This window comes from Serinus canaria, chromosome 6 (assembly GCF_022539315.1).
Source record: "Serinus canaria isolate serCan28SL12 chromosome 6, serCan2020, whole genome shotgun sequence".
Taxonomy (NCBI): domain Eukaryota; kingdom Metazoa; phylum Chordata; class Aves; order Passeriformes; family Fringillidae; genus Serinus; species Serinus canaria.
Genome location: NC_066320.1, coordinates 30,404,581 through 30,422,619, shown reverse-complemented (window position 1 = coordinate 30,422,619; position 18,039 = coordinate 30,404,581). Strand labels below are relative to the sequence as shown.

General features: G+C 41.3%; 1 protein-coding gene across 3 annotated transcripts in view; it reads left to right on the top strand.

The window, feature by feature from the left end:
* FGFR2 (fibroblast growth factor receptor 2) overlaps positions 1–10,512 on the top strand; it is an 81,858-nt gene extending 71,346 nt beyond the window's left edge. For all 3 annotated transcript variants that reach the window (XM_030241431.2, XM_030241437.2, XM_018910562.3), the window contains 5 exons: positions 971–1,093; positions 2,365–2,435; positions 4,188–4,325; positions 5,125–5,230; positions 8,792–10,512. In XM_030241431.2, the coding sequence (XP_030097291.1) occupies positions 971–1,093; positions 2,365–2,435; positions 4,188–4,325; positions 5,125–5,230; positions 8,792–8,956 (603 nt within the window). In that variant the 3' untranslated portion in view covers positions 8,957–10,512. The remainder of the gene's footprint in view (positions 1–970; positions 1,094–2,364; positions 2,436–4,187; positions 4,326–5,124; positions 5,231–8,791) is intronic.
* The last annotated feature ends 7,527 nt before the right edge of the window (positions 10,513–18,039 follow it).

Below are 18,039 nucleotides of genomic sequence, written 5' to 3'. Positions count from 1 at the left end.
ATCTCAGCAGTTTGCTGGAGCAAGAAAAGAGCAAGAAAAAAGACTGGTTGTTATATAGCTTTTTGTAGTGTGTCTATGCACATACTGAAATAACACATACAATGTCAAGAGTTATCAAAAACTGAGGAGGGAAAAAATATATTTAAGTTGAAAATAAATAAAATGTCCTGCTGGGATTTAAAGTGCAGTGTTTCTTACCATGCCCTCACTGCCACCTTGTATCAACCCTAATAAAGCTACCTGAACTCAGGAATAACACCCAGAGCAGTCTCAGAGTCCCCTCAGTGCCAGAATAATGCTGACAAGAAGGAAACATCTCTCAGGAGGCAATAGGTTTAGTTTCAGTATCAAAACTATCTTAAAAACAAACAGTCAAACCCTGATTGTTTTGGGTTTTTTTTTCTTTTCCTTTTCATAATTACATTTTTATAGTCTTGTGGTCAAAATAATTATACACACCCTAGACATCCTGCTGACTATTATATTAATATCTTTAATATTAAAAACAGTTGCACTGGTTCAGACTGGATGCCAGCTTTTATCTCTGGTGAGATAAAATAATTTAAGAGAAGCCACACAATAAAAATGTTCATTAGCAGTATTTCTGATGAAACTGCTTTACCTGTACCTGGGCACATGTAAAGGACAGTACATCAAAAAATGCTGGGCACAGCCTGGGTCACCACCCAGCTTTCAGCCTTAGCAAAAATATAAGATTTAAGCAGAGCAGGACTTTCTAACACACTTCTTAGGGCCATTGTTCAGCTTGGAGACACTAGCTGAGGGGGGATGGATTGCAATGATTAAGAAAAATCATATTTCACAGGCTTGTAGTGAATGTGTGGCTTTCCCACCTGGTCATTTAGGTTAAAATCTATAAAGGAGATTTAATTGTGGTGTTGAAGCACTTCCACTTTTGCTGCAGTTTATTTCAGTGGGCTTTTTTTTTTCTTCTTTTTTTTCTTTCCAGTGCATCCATCGAGACTTGGCGGCAAGAAATGTTTTGGTAACAGAAAACAATGTCATGAAAATAGCAGACTTTGGTTTAGCCAGAGACATCAACAATATAGATTATTATAAAAAGACTACTAATGTAAGTGGATGGTTTTCTAATCTCTGGAAACAAGTGTTTCTTTCAGTGATTCATTTCAGAGCTATGGTTGTAAAGTTAATGGGCTTCTTTTAGAGCAGACTCACTTTTCATCCCAGACAAAAAAGCAGGGATCAAGGACATGAGCATTTCTGTCTCCTCTTACAGGGATAGTTGGTTAAAAAGACAAGCAAAGAGGCTGCATTTTGGAGGATTAGAAATGCTAAAATACAATAATTTTTTTTTATTGTGTCCCTGACTCCAGTCAGTTGTAGTAAGTGGAAATATTCCTGCTGATCCCAGCTGGTTTAGCACCCAGCCTAGGATCTTGCAATACAAACCAGCAACAACCACAATAAAAATCCTGTTTACCTGTGGTGATGTCACATTCAGCCTTCTGCCTGTGCCTGTGCTTAGCTTGTTGGGGACAGGTTGTTTTGGTGATCTCAAAGTGGGGCTAGAGATAGAGAAAATTAACTTTATTCCCCACACTGTCACTGTTTTGCTGCTTAGCCTGTACCAAATCAGGAAGATAAAACATTTGGGCTGTAGCATTGGTACCTGGTTTGAGCTCCTGACACCTCCTCAGGGGATCTCTTAAGGTCCTGCTGAGCTGCACTTGGGTTTTGATGGGAACTCTGCAGAACTCGTTGAGTTCTACACATTTTATTTGTATAAATATCACTTGTTATTAACAATCATGTTAAGTGGCTTATTTGTGAAAATCACTAAGTGATCAGTGGCATTTTAATGGTAACATCTGCCAGAACCACCATGTACAGCAGCATTGGAGGGCATTGAACCTTCTTCATTTCAGACCCAGTGCAATTCCCAGTTCTGTGTGTGCAAAGCAACAGCACCTCTGACTGTGAGCTTTGGGTCCTTGCAAAAGGGACAGGAAACCAAAATTATTTGGTTTAGTAATCAATTTATTTCTGCAGGCAGGCTTGTTTTTCAGAAGTTTATTAATTGTGGGGTTTTTTTGTCTTTAAAGAGCCATAGCAGAATGATACTTTTGATTTTGATCTCCTTATCCCATCATTCTCCTAGCAAGCAGTCTGGGAAAGTTTTGGGAACTCTCATTGCTTTTAATTTTATCTTCAATGCCTGTATCCATTTTTATAACAGTCTCTGTACTTTAGCCCATCTTGCTGTTCTCTCACTGAAAATGTTCAAGGTAAATTATGTGCTGGTTTGCTTTAGCAGACAGCTCTTAGAGAAATCATCCTGGAAATTGCTGCCATTTTAATTCCTCTTCCTCTCCAAACTCACAGGGACGGCTTCCAGTAAAGTGGATGGCTCCAGAAGCTCTGTTTGACAGAGTTTACACACATCAAAGTGATGTGTAAGTGGCCTGATTTCAGTGGGGTTTTGGGGATGGGAAGGGGGTGGGCTTGTTTTGCTTTGTGTTTGTTAAAATTTGGGATATTTCATATGTGTTTCGCTGTTTTCCTTTACCTTTAAGAGTTTTCATTCTGTTTCACATATTAATAGATGGAACAGGACTTGCCCTTAGAAAGTGAGGATTTTATGGTAGACTGCTAACCAGTGCTCTGTTACTAATCTGCCCAGCTTCAAAGCACATGAAAGGTGGAAAATGCTAACCTCCTTCTGTCACTGCGGAAGTTTCCCCCCTTGAACTTATTTACGGATGTGCAGCTACAAAGAGTCTATCTAATTTGCTTGCCTTTTGACATGCTCTGGACTTCCTTCAGGTTTAAAAAAATAAAAGGGGAGAGAGAGAAAAGAGCAACAAAAAAAAAAAAAAAAGAAAGTTCCTGAAAACTTCTTATAAAAATCTGTGCTAAGATTTGCTGCAGTAAAACGTAGGCTGGGTACGCTGGAAAAGTTTTCTCTGATTTTCAGAAGTGGTGTTGCTTCCCAGCAGTACTTCACATGTAATAGGAAATCATTGGACTCTGACACTTCAAAACTCTTTTAATGTGTGCACAGAGCCACTGGCTGATGCAACTGCTCAGGGTTTATTCTGCTTCCTATTACAGTTCTATGTGCTTGAAGTGGACATTTATTTCTTATGCAATACAGATGAAGATTCTGTTTTTTATTTCTCCAAGAAAAGCTATTAACTGTAAAGGGTTGGATGCTTCCCAGCAGAGGAGCAAAAGGTTATGCAAGTCAGTGCAGGGTTAAAAAGGAAAAAGGCAGGATGGAGAAAATGAGAAGCATCTCCTCTTTCTTTAACCTGGGTGCAGTTTCCAAGCTGCTCTCTCCTAAAGAAAATCATTTGCTGAGGCGTTTCCTGCAATCTCTACATCATTTACAAAGGAAACTATATACACAGGTTAAGGGTGGATCAAACTTGAGTTTTAAAATAACATCTTGGCAAAATATTTAAGTGAACCTGAAGTAAACCACTTCACTGGCTCGGGACTGAGAGTCAGCCTGAGCTCCTCAGCAGCCAGGGAGCACGAGGATTTCAGTGCTGGGGCTTGGAGACTCTTGGCCCCATGGTGGCTTTGAAGATGGCTAAAGATAATATTATTGTAAGTTTGTGCAAACAGTTTACTGAAATGCAGTGCTGCAGAGCTGGGGGAGCTGCAGAGGAGCTGGGGAGCCAGTGCAGGCTCTGTGCTGGTGCTCACCTGGCAGAGCTGCCTGCCACAGAGCCCCAGCTTGCCAGCCAGGCAGGATCAGGCAGGAAAACTGGCTTAAAAATTATCCCCCTTCATTTCCTAGCAGAAGTTAACAACAAAAGAGAGAGAAAAAAATAAAAGGCAGTCAGGGTGACGCAAAATATTTTTGTTTTGAACAGTCTGCTTTTTCCAAAATATCCTGCCACATAATTGCACCCCAGCTGAGCTGTGAGGGCTCTGTAAGTCATTAATCTGTGAAGATGCAGTGCTGGGCAGTAGCCCCTGGGTGCTCAGAGCACACCAGAGAGAGGAAAAGAGTATTTGGGAACATGCTGGGGTCAGTCCCCATCCTAAATGCTGTCCATGCATCTGATGCACTTCCCAGATCCCTGTCCTGCTCTGGGCAGGCAGACCTGCAGAGCCTGGTTTAAACATCTCTAGGAGGGATGGGATTCCCTGCTTCCAGGCAGATCTACTGATGCAGTTTTCTCTTTGATTTGCAGTTGGTCATTTGGTGTGTTGATGTGGGAGATCTTCACCTTAGGAGGGTCACCCTACCCAGGAATCCCAGTGGAGGAACTTTTTAAGCTGCTTAAAGAAGGGCACCGGATGGATAAACCTGCCAACTGCACCAACGAGCTGTAAGGACCCTGGATTGCTGTGCCAGGGCTGAAGGGCACAGCTGTGCTGAGTTCATGTGCTCACTGCTACCCCCAGAAGAATCAAACACTTTCAGAACTATTTGACTCTAAAATTCAGCATGTTTGTGAGGGTATAGATGTGTAAGGAAAAGGTAGAGGAAGGATTTCAGGAAATGTTTGGCAGAGGATGCACACCCTGCTGTGATCCTATTGCAGAAAGAAGAAATCATCTACAAGCCAGTCTCTGTCTGTGTTTTTACACCCATATTTGTTTGATTTTAGTCTTACCAACATGGAAATTGATAAATGTTGCACATACCACTAATCAAAGGGGAGGTACATCAGGCTGCTTTTATACATAACAAAATACATCTGGGAGTCCCTGTGTTAACACAGCATTATCCCCTGGTTGTGTGAGGAGTGTGATTTCAGGTGTTCCAATTAACTATAGTTAATTTTTTTTTTGCATTTTAATTTCTTCACAAAGACTGCAATCCCTGGCATGTAAAAAATATTGCAATGTAAAAAATATTGCAATTTAATACCTTTGAAGTTGCTGGGCCACAGAACTGGGCCCACAAAAAGGTAATTTAGACACTGAGCAAGGGAGAGACAGGAGTAGGAAGCCCCTCTGAGGGCAGGGAGTGTTGGCCAGGTTTGGGGATTTTCAGCTGTCCATGAGCAGAGCTGTGTGTGCTCACTGCTTGCCTTGTGAAGGGCAGCACTGACTGTGCATGGAGAGGTTTGTGAGGAGGATGTGTGATTTTAATTAAGCCAAGCAAATGTGTGTTTCTTCCAGCTATATGATGATGAGAGATTGCTGGCATGCTGTGCCTTCTCACAGACCCACTTTCAAACAGTTGGTGGAGGACTTGGATCGGATTCTCACTCTCACAACTAATGAGGTAGGTAAATTGTCTTCCCCCCACAAGCTGCTGATCAGGAAAAATGGTCCAGGGGACAGATGGAATTTATTCAATTATGAAATCCTGCTCAAGTTCACTTCTTATTCTGTTTGTCATTGTCCTCTGAGGTTACACACAGCTAATCTATGTATCCTATGAAATCCTGGCTCTCCTGCCATTGTGCCTGGAATTATGTAACTAAAAAGAACCACATCTTTGAGGAGTTCTTGTTTATTTCTCCTGCATCTCTGGATGTTTTTAGTGTTGAGGGACAGCACGTGGCAGGTTGAGGGGCAGTGTTCGTGTTTCAGCAGGAATTGCACGTCAGGGAGGGGTGTGGAGTTCCTGGTGGTTCTCATTTGCTGGCTCAGTTTGATTCCCAGCCATGCTATGTAGGTCAGGAGAGGAGAAGCTGTCAATGGCAGATTTCAGATGATGTGTCTGAGAGTGAATTAGGTTCACTGCAATAGCTCTCTGTGGAGGGAATGAGGACCCACGGGGGATGTGCAAACAGCCATCCAATTATCCAAAGGTCCTGCCTAGCACTGCTTCAGGTTGGGGTATGTGAATGCAGGAAGGCTTTATTTGAAGAGCTTTCTTTCAGAGGTCTGAGATATTATTAGTTTTAGCAAGGAACACACTGATTAGGGTATTCACACAGGAATCAGTCCTCTTATCACTGAACCACGTGCACCTTTGAGGAAAAATCACAAGTGATGGAAATGTTGATTCTTTTGGTGGAAATTTCTTTTGAGAGACAATACTTGGTGTCCCAGAAATATTCTACAAACTCCTATTACTTCTGAGAAATGAAATGTTTAATAGGAGCAAAAAAAGAACAAAGCAGTTACACAGGGAAGTTGCAACAACTGGATTTGACCATTTCAAAACAAGATTTTGGTATTTGTTATTGCCTCTTTGTAGAAAAAAAATAGATTTGAATCACTCTATGTGACTCCTCAACATTATTTTCTAATTTTTTTGAATTGTCAGAGAAATAAAAAATGGATTGTGGAGCAGCTTTGGGAAAGCCTTTTCACAATGGAGATGACAGGAGAGCCTGAGTAAAGAGGTGGCGTTTTTTTTATGATCGTCATTTGCCCAGTGGATCTGGTTGAAAAGGATTCTTTGGCTTTAGTAGCAGCTGTAAATTTATCTGGGTTCTGGTTTTAAGGCTTACTCTACAAAGTGGCACCTTCAGGGCTGGCTGAGAGATATGGAAGGAATATGCTCTCTCTCTCTGGAGCCATGGATGTAGCCCTGTGTCCTGTTACCATTTTCACATCTTCCAGCACTCCCTGCATCTTTTCCTGCCTCATTCATACATGATTTCACAAGACCAGTTGGAGGTGGGCTGGCTGCCATTGCAGAGTGCTGGGTGGCTTGGACTGGATACGTGTTTGCAAATTCAAGAGGGAGGTTCTGGGCTGCAATTCCAAGCCTGGGAAAGGATATTGCTTTCTTTCTTGCGTGTGTTTGACCGTCGAGCCTTCCCAACCCCGTACTGCTCATAGACCTGGAATGATCTCAAAGTTAACCTGAAAAGGCCTTTAGGGTTATGTAAATTACTTTAGACTAGAATCATAGGAAAAACGTCTGGAAAAAGCTCAGGAACACATCCAGTCCATCTGATGGGCCTATGGCAGGGCCCACTATACGTTTGTCATTCCTGACAGATGTTTATGTAACTTGTCCTCACAGATCTCCACTGCTGTATTTCGGCATCGCCTCTGGACAGCCTGTTGCTTTGTTTTCCTAATCTCTAATCTTTCAACATCAGATATTGCCTTTGTCCTATTTACCCTGGACATAGAAAGCAAATGGTTCCACTTGTCTTCAAAGCACGTTTCATGTTCCCGAGCGCTTGTCGTCATCCCGGTGTCTCCTGAGAACTCCAACGTGTCCCATTTTCCTCCACAGCTTTGGAGAGCTCGGATTCTGTGCAATCTGCGTGGTCTTCCTGAAGTGCAGGTCCTCCAGGCTCACTTCTGCTTATCCTCTCCCCACTCTCCCTTTCCCCCCAGAATAACCCTGGCTCGGTCTGCTTCACCCAACAACTCGTTTTGCTGGGGCAGCCAATAATTTCTTCTGCCTTTGTGCAAGTAATGATTTCTGCTTAAATAGTAATGCCTTGCTCTTTTCCATGTTGAGTCATCACTTGTTGGGTTTTTAATGTGTTTTCTTGCTGGGTTTTTTTCCCCAAAAGGCTCTCATTCCCATTTTTCTGTGACCCACATGAGCAGAAGTCACCAGGAGTCAGCCTCGTGGCTGTGGTGCTTTGTCAGCGCCAGAAACCAACCTGGATTCTTGTGCCCCTTGGTGTGACTCTGGCTCTTGACACTGGATAAGGATCCTATCATCAATAGTGAATTCATATCTGAATTACATCAAGTCTTCTGACAGGATGAGCCATGTCTGATAGCCCCTGGGAAAGTCCTGTTTCTTCAAAGACTGGGATCCTTTCTTTTTCTATCTCTTTAGAAAATGTCTGATTGTTTCTGCTCACGTAGGGCTGATTTGCTAATCCACAAATATGTAACAGGATTGCCCTCGTGGATTTTTCAAGACCCATGGCAGCCACATAGTCAGTAATCAATAGATCCAAACTCCCTCCTTTTGATCCCTATTAAATTTTCCGGCATTTTAAAATATACCACACCCTCCTTGACCATTTTTAAACTCTAAGATGGTAATGACTGAATCTCTGACTTAAAAAAGGAATGTTAGCCAAAGGACTAAATTAGCCCAAACCTAAGCACAGCAGCATAAAATACTGACTGAGGTGGAAGACTCGACTCGTCAGTCCGATCATGACTTGTGGTTTAGCAAATGAAGAGATTGAATTTAAATGAATGCAGCTGCCTTTAGAAGTTGAAAGAGAAGGAACATTTCAAGGGGAAAAATAACTTTATTCTCTTGCCAAAACTGTTGTTTCTAGCAAAAGAGCCTTAACCCAAAACTTGGATTCAGCAGATGATATTTCCTTTTTTAATGACTGCTTTGGTCATGGCTACTCTGGGACGCACAAGACACAAATATGTGGTGTCAAAAACCCAAATCGTGTGAATTTGATTTTGTTTTTCCTTCAGATCTTTTTTGCACGTATGCCACTGCATGTTGAAACACAAATTTAATATCACAGAATATAAAACAGAGATTCAAAGTGACCAAAGGCATACAAAGTTGGAAGCGTCTTTCCCTCTCCAAATCACTACCATGTGCTAAAGAAAAATGGTTCTATTTAGGATGAAATTTCATTTTTATCATTGCAAGTGAAAAGCCCTCTTTTGATGTGGTTGCCATGTTTATTCCCACTGACACAGCTAATGCTGGTGATGTTGGACTTCAGAAAATACCGTGTTATTGGCTTGTTTTTTCTTTCCCTGGTCGAGCTCCTTGTTTTATGAGGTATTTAGGCAAGGAGGCAGTTTTGAACGCAGCCGATTCGCAGTAAGCGAGCGTCATTCTCCAACCGCTCTCTTCCAAAATCCGCCCAGTGGTGACATTTTATTGTCAGCTCTCTTCACTGACTAAAAACTGGTTTTATTCCTCTTGCCACAGGAGTATCTGGACCTCAGTGGGCCTCTGGAACAGTATTCACCCAGCTACCCTGACACGAGGAGCTCGTGTTCCTCGGGGGACGACTCCGTGTTCTCCCCCGACCCGATGCCTTACGAACCTTGTCTCCCCAAGTACCAGCACATGAACGGGAGTGTGAAAACATGAAAACAGGAGCAAAGAGGCAAGAACATCAAGCTACCTACAGTATGCAAAGCAAAAGCTTTCCTCCAGGACCTTCATGTTTCTGCTTGTACATAGGAAATGCGGAAAAAAAAGAGAGATGGAAAAAGGAAAAAAAACCCCAAATTTGGAGGAAAGCAGTCAGAACCTACATAAAGATTCTCATCACTTGCAGCTTTCAGATGTTCCCAAGAAAGAAGAATGTTTATGAGCTGTGTCTAGATACCCATTGCTATCAATTTTCTGGCTTCCTGTGAGCTGCAACAGACTTTGTTTGTACAATGGACCAGTCGGACTTGAGGCAAACTCTGGGTCTGCCTTCCTTGTTTATTTTGTAATATTTGGAGAAAATATATGTTGGCACACACTTACAGAGCACAAATGCAGTATATAGGTGCTGGATGTATGTAAATATATTCAAAAATATGTATAAATATATATTATATATATTTACAATGAATTATTTTTTGTATTGATTTAAAAAATGGATGTCCCAATCCACCTAGCAAATTAGTCTCTTTTTTAACAGCTATTTGCTATGCTGTTCTTACACAGAATTTCTTAATTTTCACCATCCAAAGGTGGAAAATACTTTGCTTTCAGGGAAAATGGTATATCATTAATTTATTAACTAATTGGTAATGTACAAAACAGTTAATCGTTTATAGGGTTGTTGTGTTTTTGTAATTTAAATGGCATTTCTATGCAGGCAGCACAGAGGACTAGTAGGTATATTGCTCAGACTTTACTAGTTTTCAGATCTTTAAGAAAATAAATATTTACAGTATATAACTAATTTGGGGAAATTAAACTTTTGATTTATTTGTGTTTAAAAACTGCAGTGTCAGATGATTATTCTTATCACAACCAAATCCTTTGACAAGAAAAGCAGAGTCGTTCCACTCAAAAAAAAAAAAAAAAAAAAAAGAAAAGAAAATAAAGAACATTTTGAAGAAGGTTCTTAAAGTAAGGAGAGACATGAGTTGATCTATGACCACAGCAGAACAGACTGCTCTAAAAGGAGCTGAGCTTCTACCCTGAGTTGCACATGCATCAAATTATCTACAATTCTCTTGCCTCAGTTGGATAATAGGTTCCAGACCTTTTGGCCTGGATCTTTTGCCTTTATCCCTCTGTTGTAACTTAAGTTAAAAAGAGAGAAGTTGTTTATAATGACAGCTTGCCATAGGAATATCAGCATCTTTTAGGGGATTAATTCATGCTGACTCCAGTATTTCCTTCTGAACCATTCCATAACAGTAGGTGTAGCACTGGCCTCTGCTAGAATATCACTGTTGTTTGCATCTTTTTTACAGAACCTTGTATTTTTACTTTCAGAACATTCACATTGATATGGCCATGGAATATGAATGCAAATTTCACTGTTTTATGTGGTGGTGTGTTTGGTTTGGTTTTTTTTTTTTTTAATAATTTTTTAATTGGGTAAAATAAGTATTAAAATCTGTTAACTTTTGTACTGACAATAAAACGTTTCTACAGATATTAATGTTAAAATTACAAAATAAATGTCATGCAGCTTATTTTTCCTAATCCTTTGTGTCATACAAAATGGTTTCCTGAACATCAAGTGATGGAACACGTCCAGAGAAGCTTCCTTTGGACCTTGTCATAGATCCTACATTACAAAGCAATCCTTTCAGGAATAATGCCTTTGCCTCTGTCTTGTAAAGTGTCTACTCATGAATAGCATGGGTTATTTGAGTAAACAAATGTACAGTCTTTGATGGAAAATGGCTTGAAGTGTTCATAATGTAGACCCAAAATATGTTCTCTTTTTATTGAGGCTGTATCCTTTAATTAGTGAGGTTTCTGATGCATTCTGGGGAGGCTGGAGGACCATTTGCATGGGAGATTTTTAAAAAAATCATAACAGATGGAAAGAGGGAAAAGGTTTGGCATCATGGCAAGAGTTTAAAAGTTTTCTGTTGTATTTTTTCCTTTTTATTTTTAACTTGGAAGCAGAAGGAAGACACCCCAAAACAGCCTGTGCTCCAGGCAGAGCTTTATGGTCACATGGCTGCAGGTCAGCCTGGAGAGGGATGATGGATGTGCTCTTCACCATGTGCTCTGGAAGTGCTCCAGACACCAAACTGTTCTTTGCTTCCTTTCTGCCTCTTTCTACTCTGACTGGAAACCCCATGCCAACCCCAAGAAACTCCCTAAAAAAGTTCCTCTTTAAAACTGGTGGTTTTCAATTAAAAATTATCTGATTGGAAGATTCCCACTGCCTTCACTGGAAGCCATAATTCCCTTTCCCCACAACCTCTATTCCAATCAGCAGCAACAGTGGCTACTGTGACAAACCACAGTGGTTGTAATGACACATGTCTGGGTTTAACATTTTTTTATAGCCTTTCAGAAGATCTTGAATCTTGCTCTGCTTGTATTGAAATGGATTTAAGTGCATCTCTTCTACTTTGGTACCTTTTTAAAATAACAGGATGAAAACATGCAGAAATGTGGTGGACAGGTGCTGTTAATATAAATTTATTTGTTGCCCTGATTTTGTTTCAAGCAGGTGATTTGGTTTTTCTGTGTTCATTTTTTAGCTCTCAGAGAGTTAAATTTGCACCTTGGAGGTATTCCACAGTTCCACAAATGTTATCTGAAGTCTGTTATGCCATTTTCCTAATTTTCTACTGTAATCCATGGATTAAGTTTTTATTCTTTCCTGCTAGCTGAAGACTTTCTTCTCCTCTGCCTGCTGACTGATTTCCTTCTGTGGAAACCCTGGCTCTAGGGCAGGGCACAGAAGCCTCAGTTTTTGGGGGGAGAAACAGAATATCCTCAGTGTGTGGAGTTGCAAGAGGAGAGTAGGCACCAGAAAATAAAATCTGGCCCTGCAATTTGTTCAGAGGGGAAATCCTGCCTTTGGATGGTTCATGAGAAGAAGGCTTGAGGAGTTGGGATTGCTCACCTGAAGGTAAAGTTGCCATTAATGGGGGCAGTGATGGAGAGTGCATTTTGTGGATTTACATTGATGTGGGTAATGGGAGGTGTGTTCTGTGTGTGGTCAGTTCCCTTCAGCATCTCCTTGGTTTTTGTCCCTCCTTCAGGTGTTGATTTGAATCAACTCTGTGTAATATATGGAAAAATAATGTAGCAATGAGGTTTGTTACAGCTCAAATCCATAAACAAGTTGAGATTGCCTGTTCTGGAGGGTTTCCACTTTTTTTACTGTAATTGGGTGATATATATCAGACAAGACTGCAATTTTTGGCTATAATATCCCAAGTAGCACAGGCTGTATGCATCAGATAAGAATATAGCTTGTTCTTTTTTCTGTTGATGCTACACCATCCAATATCTGGTTCATTCTGCCTTTACAAAAGTAAGAGTTCAGCTGTGTTATGAGTTTCAAATTTGTCTAAAGAGAAATAAATTGACTGGTTTATTTCTGGAAGCAAGATGAGCAAAGCTGTGTGCACAGTGCAGCAATTTTCATGTCTAGCCCTTGGGGAAAAAGCACCACAGAACCCTGAGGTGTAGAGAGCATCATTTTAGTGAAAGGTTCAATGATCTCCAAGTGATAAATTAAACCAAGAGAAGGTTAATACCAGTGATGAGTTTTGGAGATTTTTCTGTAGTCCAGGAAATTTTAAGTGTATGTCTGTTTAGGAAAAGCAAAATATTGCAAGAAGACAAGTCCTAGGAACTTTAATTTTAGTTTTATTTATGTTTTTTAAGTGGCCAAGCATACTTGAGGGAAAAAGAATAAAAAAGTAGTAAATAGTTGCTATTAAAAAAAAATCCCCCCAGCCATAGAAAGGGGAAAAAATCCAACCAACACCTGGTTTTGAAAGGTCATCTGTCCATTCCCTAATCAGGAAGTTCTGTACTTGTGTAATTTGATCTAATAATTAGAAAAAAACATTGATTTTTCCACAGTAAATGTAATAAGGTTGTTGGGATGAAGCATAAGGTGCCTCCAACAGTTTGTTCTTGGAAAGAGTGCCTGTGAAAATGTCTCTGCTCCTGAGCTTTCCTTGCATGTTACAAGCAGCTTAAATGCAACAGATTCTGTGGAGCAAGAATCTTTTATCCCTTTTTATCTTCTTTTTTATCCCCTTTTATTGGATTTACCAGCTTTTCTGTAGGGCTCCTAGAGGAGAGGGAAGATGGAGACAGTGCTGAGAGAACAAGGGGAAGAGGTACCACTTCCTTCAGGGTGTTTCTATCTGAATTTTAGGAGCAATTTTTTCCCTTTGGGACCACTTGGACACTGGGATGAACTGCCTGGAGAAGCTGTGGAATATTCCTGGCTGTAGAAATTCAGGAACTTGGCTTGCCAGGGCCGTGGATAACCTCATCTATGGCCCTGCTTTCAACACAAGGTTGGCCAAGATGATCTCCAGGGTCCTTTCCAGCTGAAACTTTGTGATTTTGCAAATCTGTGCTGTTGGCCAAAGGTAACCCAGATCTGCAGCAGAGTCCTGGAAAGCTGTGCTGGCACATGTGGAGGCTGTCAGTGGGATGTATTGTTCAGTAAATTCAATTTAGTGATGCATTTAACAAGAGAGATCCCCCTCTATTAAGGATGTTAAATGTCAGGTCCTGGCTTGCTTGGGATTATCCCAGCTGGCCAAAAATGTTGAGATTGGATTCCTGTGCAGTGTTTTGTCAGAAGCTTTCTAGAGCAAGAGTGCCCTGCAGAAGATGGAGTGTTTTGACTTTTATCAGAATGATAAAGAGCCAGAAGGAAATGAAGCCATTTTATGTTGCAGTTATTTAATAACAGACAATGGCATAAAAAGTCAAAGTAGGAAATGGAGAATTTAGATTTTGTCAAACCAGAACACACTAGCTCCAAGTGACATCCAGTTACCATAAATAATTTTGCTTTTCAGATGCTTTATTTCCAGTTCAGGCTGAAGATGAGGTGTCCTTGAAGAATACACTTTGAAAGATCAAAGATTTCCATATTGCTCAGACTATCAACCAATGTTTTGATTGATTTTTTTTCCTGATTCTCCAGCATTTGTGCCCTGGAACCAGAGGCTGTGAGGGAGGCCAGGGTGGATTTTGGGATGGTTTATGAGGGACCTGGTCCCATTTCCCTTGCCCAGCCCTGGGTGCTGGGACCAGGTTCTTTTCCTTGAAATAGTGAATTACTGGGAAAGCTTTTCCAGAGTCCTCATTTCCAGGGAGGACTAATAATTCTCTGTGGCAGGGGAGCAGCTCATCTCTTCTGCTGGGGCATCTCTGAATTGCCTGAGAGGGTGGAGAAAGAGGCCAGCAAACAGCCCTGGTGTCCCTGCTGGAAATCCATGGAACCAATGGAAAACACAATTCATGGGGGGAAAAAATCCACAAAACTGTTTTCAAGACACCTGAGAGGAGGTAGCCAAGGTGCAATATTTTCTCTAGATGTGTTTCCCTGGCACAACTCTTAATTTATTTGAGGGTTTCTCAGCAGCATGCAGGACTTCTAATTCCAAAGGTTTCTTGGCACAGAGGTGCACAAATTGCCTGCTGAATTCCAAATTCAGTAAGTGAGGGGTCTGCCATGGGGGGGAGGCTTTGGGTGTCCAGAGGAGCAGGTGTGACACTGCTGGGGGAATTGGGCTTTATCTCTCACGTGGGCCCAGAGTTTCAAGGGTCCTGTGCCAAACCCTGGGTGCCAAAAGCCCTTGAGAATAGTTTTCCACCACCACAAAACCTCTTGAGGAAATCCTGGCCTGCAGTGACAGAGCTGAAGCTTTTTCTTTCATGAATACTTCCCATTCTTACCAATTTTCTTGAGTCTATTTCAGCTATTTTCAGTTAGTTTCTTTTTAAAAAGTGTTTGCATTTTTCAGGTCAGAGAATTGAGAGAAAAAAACCCCAAACATTTGGGTTTCTGCTGGGAATTGTAAGTAATAAAATTTTGCCTATATATTTTTTCAAATTGGTATTTTCTCTCTCCCTTAAAATTTCCAGCTGTTCCCTGACAGCTGCTATAACAAATGGTGGGGCTTCTTCAGTTGATGTAATCCAAGACTTCAGTCATGTCAGTGGAGTTGTAATATTTATTTATCAACTGGTCAATAAAACATAATCTGTTGATTTGTTCTTTAGAGTTAAGTAGCTCTTTGGTCATAATTTTTACTAAAAATACTATATTTCTAATTATGTATGCACACTAGGCCTGTACAAGAAATTCTGAAAAGAAATTAAAAAACCTGTTTGCAGGTTTTTAAATCAGGAGGCTAATGCTCTATAATTGATCACATAATGAACATATTCATGACAGGGTTCTGAGAGGGTCAATAAAAATGTTACTAACCAGGGTAAAATGGTAAAAAGAGGAAAAGTGTTATTATTGTGAGTTAAAAGTAGTGGAGGAATTGGGTTTTTTCCCTTAGTGTCTGGCAGTGCTTCTTTGCCCCTCATTTGACTTTTTGCTTCAATTGTTGACAATTACTCTGGATCCTCATCTGGTTTAATATTTGGGAAACAACAGGTTCAGGATGGTTCCAGCAAGCTTTGAGATCCCCCCAGGGTTTGATGCCTGGCCTCTTTTGCACAGCCCTAGACATGAGGGATGTCCCTTGGATGCAGCCTGGAATGCTGTCACCCCTTCCTCTGCCTGTGTGCTGAGCTCCCTCCATTCTGGGCAATAAAACAGGAGGAGGAATCTGCTGTGGTTTTCCTTTGGCTTTGTTTCCCTCCCTGCAGGCAGATGAGCAGGGAAGAGGCAGCAGCCCCTTGCTTTTCCTGGTGCCACATTTGTTGCCTGTGCTGCTGGAGCCCCCAGCACACCCTGCCCTCATCAAGGTACCCACCACATCAGTAATTTAAAAACCACACATCCTCAAACACCCGTATTTTGTATTTGAGATTGAGATTTCTTGTAAAAAAAGAAAAAAAATTGTATTTGTATTGAGATTTCTTTGTAACCTGACTAGACAGCCCCTGCCCCATTGATTGACTCCCTCTGTTTGACACGCAGCAGATTTATGGCTCTGGGTTGATGAAACCAAAAGGCAATTAAACACAATCAATCAGCTGGCCTGAAGCTTCCAGATTCTGCTCACAAAATCCTTTTCAGACATCATTAGAGCTGGGGCTTTGAGAGGCCTGGAGTGAAAACAAAGGAAAGATGCTTGTTTTCCCAGGTTTTCCCAGGTTTTCCCAGGTTTTCCCAGGTTTTTCCAGGTTTGTCCTGGGTGTTTTCAGCCTCTCAAAATATTCCCTCAAAGGTTCTAAATGGATTTTTTTTTTTAAGAAAAGGGCCAAGGGGAAAAGAAGCTTGTAGGGGTTTACTTTCAGCCCTGGGGTAGAAGTGGGGGTAAAAGGAGCATCAGATGACTGAGTGGTAAGTCACTAAATCTGAGTGGTTCCTGCAGTCCCAGTGTCTGCTTTTGCTCTGGGAGGCACAGCAGACATGAACAGCATGCTTCTTTTCAGGGGGAACATTCCCACTTCATTAATTAACAACAAAGATACCATGCAAACACGACAGAGCTGCCTGCTGGATTTGTAAACCCTTTCTTAATCAGCTCTGGAGTTCTTGGTTTCCACTGTGCTGCTCTGTACAGCCTTAGTCCATCAGCTGACTTCCAGGAAACTACCACCAACCAGAAGCAGCTTGATTTCACTCATTCATTTATTTATTTGTTCTTTGTAGCTATCCTTTTTCTTCAAAGCAGCTGTGATGTACAGGAAATGAAACAAAAAAAGGTAAATTTTTTATTCTTCCATCCACTGTATATCTTTTGAGGAGAAATTCTTGGTATTCCTTGAGCTTGCACACATTAACAAGTGCCATTATTTTTGTTATGAGTGCTACCACTATAAACATGTAAATTACTATATGCTCTTCATATAATATAATATAATATAATTATAAAGAATATAATATATTATAAATAATATAATATATTATTCATACAATATAAAAGAGAAAGACTGAAGTATTGGTGCCTGTGCTTCTATGCAGTTCTCATATTGGGCTGATTCTTGCAAAAAAGAAAAGAATATATTCCTACACACTTGGGAAGCTGCAATGTCCCAAGAACTTCTTTACACAGTGCAGAAAATCCTGACAGTTTTCTGACAATGGGGGAAAAAAAGAGAATCAACTTCCACAGCAAGAAGCAAACATTTTTTTAAAAAAAAATAAGTTTTTGTCCTTCTACTTGATCTATATGTTAGGTCACTTCATAAATCTGTTGGTGTTTCTGGCACCTACTTCTGTGTTTGATAGTCAACAAAGGCCAGTTCCCATTTTTGTATATTTATTTTTCCTTACCAGCTCCTCTTTATCTGAGCTACTTCTCTGATTCTGCTGTGGAGGCAGTACTCCAGCCACACCATTAAAAAAGGAACAAGGGTCTCTCTCAGCAGAGGCCAAGGACATTTGCTGCCATCAAAAGCAGCCTTTAGCTAGGAGCCATGTGATTGAGCTCCTTGTGGTTTCAGGGTGAAGGGGTGGAGAGGGTTTCTCCATCTCTCAATCCCCACTTTAGGCTGTTCTTAGAGAGGTGAGGAGGGGGCAGTGCTCGACTTCAAGCACACTGGAGAAAACCAGCAGAGTTCTCCTGGGGATGGAATGGCTCCAGAATCCAGACTGTGGTGTTTTCCCCATAACTGATGGAGAAGTGTTGGACTCTCTGGAATCCTGCAGTGACCCTGTGAGATGGTGAGTGCTCACCTTGTGCCAGCTGGTTTGCTGGTTGAGATCCAATTCTGGACCAGAGTCTTGGACCATGGAGTCCAACAGCTGCTGCTCCTGGTGCTCCATGCCCAGAGCAGTTTGCTGTCTCCAGAAGGGCTCCTGGGAGGCTTTGGAGAAAGGCCCTTCATCTCCAAATCCAACTCCTTGACAGGATCATTGCTTGTAAGATTTTTCTTCTCTCTCTGAACACCTTTTCTGCTTCTTGTTGCAGAACCACCCAGCAGAGCTGCGCCAGGGGAAGAAGCATCTGATGGGGGAATATCTGCTCTCCCTCATTTGTTTTTCCCCCAAAAGGGACCCCCATCCTGGCACCCCCAAGACAGGTGTGCCAGACCCACATCAGCCCTACTGGCTTCAGCAGCAAGCAGCTCTCATCTCACGGTGTTGC